This window comes from Muscardinus avellanarius (genome assembly GCF_963383645.1).
Source record: "Muscardinus avellanarius genome assembly, chromosome: 3".
NCBI classification, from domain to species: domain Eukaryota; kingdom Metazoa; phylum Chordata; class Mammalia; order Rodentia; family Gliridae; genus Muscardinus; species Muscardinus avellanarius.
Genome location: NC_137788.1, coordinates 133631961 through 133640472, shown reverse-complemented (window position 1 = coordinate 133640472; position 8512 = coordinate 133631961). Strand labels below are relative to the sequence as shown.

Genomic DNA, 8512 nt, shown 5'->3' with positions numbered 1-8512 from the left:
ATAAAATGACCAAGGTTCACACCCATTTTGAATTTCAACTGTTTATGAAATAGATTTCCATTAGATCCACATGTGTGGTGCATTATATTTTCCAAAAAGAATTTATTTTTAGGATAAAAGACCCATCTATCTTTCTTTCTGAGGCTATGCAATCCTTCCTCTGCCAGCTGCACAAGGCACCAACAGGACTTTCTAAGCCATTTTCACTTCCTACTTTGGTACAGAGATCTTACATGAAAACGTGTTACCCTGTGGCCCCAAAAGCAGGTATGCACAGACTTGCTTTAAATACACAACACTGGCAGTCTAGATCTAGAATCAAGAATTAGACTAACATGTGTTATTCACAGGTCTGCTAAGCCTAATCTTTACCTAGACAGCTTGACTCGGCATCACTAGAGCATATTCTCAGGGGGACGTAGCAAGTCAGAGAAAACATACGAAGAACATGCAACTGGGATTGTTGGTAAAGATGCTCACGTGGGAGTTCAAGACCTTCAAAGCACTTTCAAGACGCAGGCAACTGATACACGAACTAAATGCAAACTTGGGAGGAGGAAGCAGTGATGACAGAAAGGAACACACACACACACACACACACACACACACACAACACGCACACACAGAACACACACACAACACGCACACACAGAACACACACACACACAACACGCACATCCATGAACTATGTCCTGAAAACACACAGGGAATGCAGTGGGACAGATGAGATTTATAACTTAAGGCTAGATAAAATATGCACACATAAACAGAATCCAAGTCTGTCATTTTTAAAAAATGGAAATCAAACTATCCCAACCCCCTCCCCACAACAAAGCCCACAATTTAAAACTTCACACATGCAATTCTTTTTCTGTTATTGCAAATAAAATAATGCCACTGAAGTAAAGTAAAACCCAAACCATAGGACAAATGAGGAAAAATCTTCAGAATCCAGAAAAAAAAAAATGAACTGAAGGTGGTTTGTGGGTGCTTTTTTCTTTTCTTTCGTTTTTTTTTTTAAACAAGTGTTTTATCAGGCAGTCTTAGATTTATATACAAAAGTAAAACTGAAAATATAGTTTTGTTCTCTGTACATTTCTTTTAATTTTTTCCCTAAAAAAAGGAAAAAAAACCACGCTTGTGTACTTTTCTAAACAGAATAAGGAAAAACAGAGCACAAAGTTCTCTTCTTTCTGCCAAGTTCGTTTAATCTGGGTGGGGAGCAGCGGGGCGGGGCTCAGTCCAAGGAGATGATGTCTGGTATGATGCTGAAGATGGACGCCGTGTCTGCGCCGCTCCTGTTCGCCACGGTGTGGCTATGGCTCTCCCTCAGGCTGTTGGAAGATACGAGGCTGCTGTTGCTGCCACTGCTGCTTCCATTGGTGGTTGGCAGAGAAGTGCTGCCTCCTGCGCTTAACTGATCGAGGAACATCTGTGAGGAGGTATACGGGAAAAATCGCGACGAGTGGAGGAGGTCTTGATCATCTGAAACTGCCGCTGCGGCGGCGGCCAGCAGGGAGGTGTTGTAATGCTGGAGGAGACAAGACAAACACGTTCCACGCTTATAAATCAATGCTTCCTTCTCAGAAAAACAATGTCCTACATTTAATACATCTGGAGTTATCTGCTGTTTCTGTAATGCTTAACAGGACATTTTACAAAGTCAAATGATTCATGTAATGACTGAATTATTGATCTTGAGAGGCATTTTTTGTATCTCAAACTGGAAAAAATTTAACTTTTTTGCTTTAATCTGTGTTGAAAGCAATTCTCAAGATTCTATTTTCAACATGCTTAGAAGCAACAAGAAAGAGACCAGCCCACCGCCTGTACTTGAGGTACACGCTCACGTAAGGCAGGTCCATATGAGAACTGAGGCCAGGCAATTCCACCACTGTGTGGACATTACTCAGTACTTGCTGTTCACAAACCTACATGCTGAAGTCCACCACTTGCAGGCTATGAACCTGTATACACATTACTGGTTCTGACTATTACAGGCAACTGTAACACAGTGGTAAACTATGTCTCTAAACATAATTGAAACATAGAAAAGGCACAGTAAGAATACAGTGTAAGATAAAAAAAAAAAAAGCCTTTATTAACACGGCGTGGGCTGCACTACACTTGTCTTTTTAAAAAAGCCCTCTTCTAGCCAGGCATGGTGGTAATCCCAGCATTTGGGAGGCTGAGACTGGAGGATCATGGTTTGCGAACAGCCTCAGCTACTTGGTGAGGCCCTTTGCAACTTAGCGAGACCCTGTTTCAAAATAAAGAATAAAGCCGGGCGTGGTGGCGCACGCTTGTAATCCCCGCGCTTGGGAGGCGGAGACAGGAGGATCGCACTGGTTCAGAGCCAGCCTCGCTGGCTTAAGAGATCCTGTTTCCAAATAAAAAACTATAAAAAATAGGTCTGGGAGTGTAGCCCAGAGGTAGAAGGGCTTCCAGGAACCTCAGAGATAGAATGCCCCTGGGTTCCATCCCCAGACCCGCAAAAAAAAAAAAAAAAAAAAAATAATAATAATAATAATAAAAATAATTTTTAAAAAAGCCCTCTTTTAGCTGGGTATGGCAGCATGCACTTGTAATCCCAGCATTTGGGAGGCTGAGGCAAGAGAATCGTGGTTCGTGGACAGCCTCAGCTACTTAGTGAGGCCCTTTGCAAGTAAGTGAGACTGGGTTTCAAAATGAAGAATAAAAAATAGGGCTGTGGGTGTAGCTCAGAGGTAGAATGCACCTAGGTTCCATCCTCAGTAACACACACACACACACACACACACACACACACAGCCCTCTTCTTTCTTCAATAATAAATTTACTTCAGTGTACTATACTTTTTATATTATCTTTTTTTGTGTGTGGTACTGGGGCTGGAACTCAGGGGGATTCTAACTCTGAGCCACACCCCCAGCCCTATTTTTTTTATTCTTTATTTTGAAACATGGTCTCATTAAGTTGCAAAGGGCCTCACTAAGTAGCTAAGGCTGGCCCGGACCCTGGATCCTCTTGTCTCAGCCTCCCAAATGCTGGGATTACAAGTGTGCGCCGCCATGCCTGGCTGAGGTTTCACTCTTGAGAAATATGTCCATGGAATACTCCTCTCTAATCATGAAGACCTTCTAGTGTGACCTTCATGTTTTCAAATCCACCCCCCTTTTTGAAAGGTACTGGAGAATGACCCAGGGGCACTCTATTACTGAGCTACACCCCAGCCCTCCAGCCTCTTTTTGTTTTTAAAGACAGGGTCTTGCTGAGTAGGCGAGGCTGGTTTGAACTTGCAATCCTCCTGCCTCAACCTTCCCGAGTAGCTGGGATTACAGGCACAGGCCACCTCATCTAGCTCATGTTTTCAAGCTTTTGTTTTACAGTACTAGGGATTAAACCTAGGCACATTCTACCTCCATGCTACACCCCCAGCCCTATTTTTAATTCTTTATTTTGAAACAGGGTCTCACTAAGTTGTGGAGGGCTTCACTAAGTAGCCGAGGCTGGCCTTGAACTTGTGATCCTCCTGTCTCAGCCTCCCAAGTACTGGGATTACAGGTGTGTACACGCCACCAGATCCAGCTCATGTCTTCAAACTTTGTAATAATTTTGCTGAGGTCTGCAAAAGCTTCCACACTCTTTGCTGAGAATCTTCTTGGGACTCTGCCTTTTCCAGTCTCCTTTTGTCTCGCCTCTCCTCAACCATGCTTCCTGTTCCAGCTCCGGATTAGCCGGCTCCTCAGTGTCCACCGCTGACTAGCCGGCTCCTCAGGGTCCACCGCTGACTAGCCGGCTCCTCAGGGCTCACCTCACCGACGCCCAGGTTAGAGCTGCCGCCCCATTGCAGCCTCGTGGGAGTTTTTCTAACTTCCTCATCCTTGGCAGCAAGCCCTTTGCGGTCATCAACGAACTGCTTTTTCTAGATGCCATTCATCCTCTCTCTCTGGTGAATCTAGCCCAATCTGCAGCAAGGTTCTTGACTTACTAATATAACTCTTTCAGAATGGCATCGGCATCTTCTCAGTATCCTCCTCAAGCACGAGCCTGGGCAAAGGCCCTCCTCAGGCAGCAGGCCATAAAAACTGCCGCGACTCCTTGACCCACTGGTTGGATTAAAGAGGCGATGTTCAGAGGCAGAAACACTTTGGTGGTACTGATCTGAACTACATCCCAGCCCTAGAGGAGTTCTGCTTCTGAACTACATCTCAGCCCTATTTTATTTTATTTTTTTGTGGTACTGGAGATTGAGCTCAGGGACATTGTACCTCTGAGCTACACCTCCAGCCCTATTTTATCTTTTATTTCAAAACAGGATCTTGAGCTGGGCGTGGTGGCACACGCTTGTAATCCCAGCATTTGGGAGGCTGAGACAGGAAGATTGTGGTGTGGACAGCTTCAGCTACTTAGTGAGACCCTATGCAACTCAGTGAGACCCTGTTGCAAAAATTAAAAAAGACTAAAAAATAGGCTTGGGGGTGTAGCTTGAAGGCATAATGCCCTTGGGTTCCATTCCCAGTACAAATAAATAAATAAATAAATAAATAAATAAATAAATAAATAAATAAATATAGGGCTGGGGTGTCACTCGGAGGGAGAATGCCCCTGGGTTCCATCCCCAATACCCCCCCTTAAAAAATAAATGAGACAGGATCTCCCTAAGTATTGGAAGGCCTCACTTTAAATTGCTGAAGCTGGCTATGAACCCGCGATCCTCCTGCCTCAGCCTCCCAACAGTACTGGAATTACACACATATGCCATTATGCCTGGATCCTATTTTACTTTTTATTTATTTTTTGTGGTACTAGGGTGGAACCCAGAGGCATTCTACCTTTGAGCAACACCTCCAGCCTGATTTTCTTATTTAGAAACAAAGTCTTACTAGGTTGATGAGAATCTCACTACTTGTTGAGGCTGTCTCTGAACCTGTGATCCTCCTGTCTCAGCCTCCCAAGTACAGCGATTACAAGTGAGCACCACCATACCCAGCTTATTTTTGTATTTTGAAATAGGGTTACATTAAGTTGCTGAGGCCAGTCTTAAACCTGTGATCCTTCTGCCTCAGTCTCCCAAAGTACTGGATTACAAGGGTATGCCACCACATCTTGCAGTGACTCAGCCTCCTTACGGATGAAAGTCCTCTCAGGCACCCGCTTCCATGATAGGGTGCCTTCATCCACACTAAAGATTTGCTCTGGCAAGTAATTTCCTTCCACAATTAGCTTACCCAGAGCTTCCAAAGTTCTTCGGCCGCTCCACATCAGCACTCAGACACTACTCACGTTCACAGGATGTAATCAACAGTGATCCTCGAAGCCTTTAAACCACCCAGAGCTGGGCTGGCAGTGAACTCAATGTGGCGACTGGGGCCAGCCTTCCCTTTCTACTTTGCAAACGCGCTTTGACTTTGGCAGCGATCGCTGCGGTGCTGAGAGGGAGCTTGTCGGTGTCTGGTCCTCAGTCAGTGTCCTTAGATGCTTCTACATGTCTGGTACTGGCCCTTCTCACATTTCCGTTAATCTTGCTGTCCCTGATAAACAGGTCCGTTTCCCAGCTTGTGTCTGTCTGTTCCTGTTCTTCAAGCCCACAGATATGGTGCCAAGGGTGCACCTGGCTGGCCGGCAACACCATCTCTGATGTCTGCCATCATCATTACTTTTTTGGCTGCTGCTGCAGTGCTGGAGACTGAACCCAGGGCCTGTGTATGCTAGGCAACTGCTCTAGCACTCAACTACACCCCACCCAGCCATCTCAACCACTTCTCCTTTCACCTCTAGGTCAGTCCCTGATGTGACTAGAAGTAGTACTGTGTGGCTAGGGGTCATGATGATTAAAGTATCAGGAAATTAATCAAGCACAAAGTGATACAATCAAGAGATGCAGTAAACAAGATGCTACCAACACAACACCTCAGACTTTTGTGTGTGGGGTACCGGGGATGGAACCCAGGGGCATTCTACCTCCTAGCTACACCCCTAGCCCTGTGTTTTATTGTTTATTTTGAAACAGGGTCTCATTGAGTTGTAAGGAGTCTCACTAAGTAGCTGAGGCCTAGAACTTGTGATCCTCCTGTCTCAGCCTCCCAAATGCTGGGATTACAAGTGTGCACCACCATGCCAGGCTCACAGCAAGCTATTTTACAGTAGAATTTAGTGCAGTCATTTATTATCATTATCAGGTATTATGTGCCTTACAGAATTATATGTGCTATGCTTTTATACCAATCTGTTGCCCTGGTACACTAACACTTGTTTACGCCATTATCACCACAAGCACGTGGAATGTGGTAGTTATGATGTGACACTGACTATAAAGTCATTAAGTGGCAGAAATCTTTCAGCTTCATTGTAATCTTATGAGACCGCTGTCGTGTCTGCGGTTTGTCCTCACATGAAGCACCAGTATGTGGTGCACGACTGTATTTGGGCAAGAAACCTATCAGTCAATCTGCTCTCTGTTGTTAAAACAATACTGGAAACCAACAAGCAGACGTTATTCTTACCACATGCTCAGACACTGCTAAAACTAAGGCTTTTAATTAAAATTCTTAAAGCCATAGCAACAACAGGTATGCTCACTCTGGAGTTTCAAGACATTTATTCTTTTTCCTGGATATATTTTATATTCTTAAATATACAATTAAATAACAGTATATTTTTTCACATAACATACCTGATTGTCTCCTGATAAGAAGGGGAAGAAATCTAATCCTGTGGGAGAAAAAATTATTTTAGTTTGGGAAAATACCAAAAAGAAAAAAACACCTTTCCAAATTTCCCAATACTACAAAAACAAAACATAGTTCTTAGATCCTATTACATTTGGAATGTTATTTAAACATGAAGAGCTAAGCTGAGTGTCGCCTCTCTCTCCTATCTCTCTATGAAGGTAGGTAGAGATCTGCGGTATCTCTATCTCTGAGTCTCAGCAAGGATTTCCTCCCCTGTGACTCCACCGAAGGCCATGGGCCACCACTGTCCTGAGCGTCAATCCCTGGCTCACTCTCTGGCTCCTCTTTTGCACACACGTGTGTATGTGTGTGAGACAGAAGGGAGTCCTGGGGTTGAACCTACAGATACTCTACTAAGGAGCCACACCTCCAGCCCTTCTTATTGTGTGTGTGTGTGTGTGTGTGTGTGTGTGTGTGTGTGTGTGTGTGGTGTGCTGGGGACTGAATCTGAGGACATTCTACCTCTAAACTATTTTATTTTTAAGATATTTTATTTTTATTTTGAAATGGCATCAATAGGTTGATGAGAGCCTCACTACTTTCTGAGGCTCTCCTTAGTCCTGTGATCCTCCTGTCTCAACCTCCCAAGTTTAGAGGTATATGCCACCACACCTGGCTTGTAAATGACTAAAAAAAAAGGTTCAGCAGAACCAAAATTAAAGCCTTCAAACGTCTCAATTACTGGAAGTCATCAAAAACAACTATGAGCCGGGCATGGTGGCGCACGCTTGTAATCCCAGCATTCGGGAGGCTGAGACCTGAGGATCGCGGTTCGCGGACAGCCTCAGCTACTGAGTGAGGCCCTCCGCAACTCAGTGAAACCCTGTTTCAAAATAAAGAATAAAAAATAGGGCAGAGGGTGTAGCTTGGAGGTTGAATGCCCCTGGGTTCCATCCTCAGACCCACCCACAGACACACACACACAAAACTATGAAATACTTTGAAGTTAATAAAATCTAAAGATCATTGCATTAGTTTTACCACTAGTAGAACACTGGCTTTTTCTTCTTCTTCTTCTTTTTCTCAGTGCTCAGGGTTGAATCCAGCAGCATTCTATCTCTGAGCTAAATCCTGAGGTCCATTTTATTTTTATTTGGAAACAGAGTCTCAGTAAGTTGCTGAGAACCTCACTAAGTTGCTGAGGCTGGCCTCAAACTTCTGGGATCACAGGCATGTGCCATCATGCCTGGCCAACACTGGCTAGTGATGAAGCCACAGTCAAGGAACTGGGTCTGTTTTTATGACAACAGTATATTCTTTCTCTCAATTCCCTATTCTCACAATCTCCCAACTCTTCCTTACCCTCACCCACAAGAGGGCTACACAGATCAAAGACATTCGTAACACTATGACAATACAGAACCAGTGACTCACCTTGTAGGTCATAAGGCATGTGTGTCATGTGGAAAGGATGCCTGTAGTCTTGGATGAGGGAGGTGTTAATGTAGCTTGTGTCTACAGCAGGAAGGCTTGGGGTACGGGACACTGGAGATGCTTGATGTGGAAGACTTAAAATGCTGTAAAAAGGAAATGTTGACTTAATTTTCATGAGCCAGTTTAACTTTTAAGTTTAACAAATAAAGGAGCTGCAGCTCACAATAAGCCCTAGCTTTTAAACGGGAAAGGAAAAATAAGCAAAGCAATACAGCAATCATCAGCATTCTGTTGCATGAAAGACCTGCTAAATCCAATGAAGGCAGTGAAACAGAGTAGAGAATTGCTCCAAAGTAAATAGGCAACAGAGCCGGGCGTGGTGGCGCACGCTTGTAATCCCCACGCTTGGGAGGCTGAGACAGGAG

At 44.3% G+C, this 8512-nt stretch overlaps 1 protein-coding gene across 1 annotated transcript in view; it reads right to left on the bottom strand.

Moving 5' to 3' along the window:
- Positions 1 to 1237: 1237 nt before the first annotated feature.
- PIAS1 (protein inhibitor of activated STAT 1) overlaps positions 1238 to 8512 on the bottom strand; it is a gene marked incomplete at both ends in the record, with an annotated part of 80524 nt that continues 73249 nt past the window's right edge. Inside the window, 3 exons of the mRNA XM_080691647.1 lie at positions 1238 to 1531; positions 6656 to 6693; positions 8088 to 8230. Of these exons, the coding sequence (XP_080547773.1) occupies positions 1238 to 1531; positions 6656 to 6693; positions 8088 to 8230 (475 nt within the window). The remainder of the gene's footprint in view (positions 1532 to 6655; positions 6694 to 8087; positions 8231 to 8512) is intronic.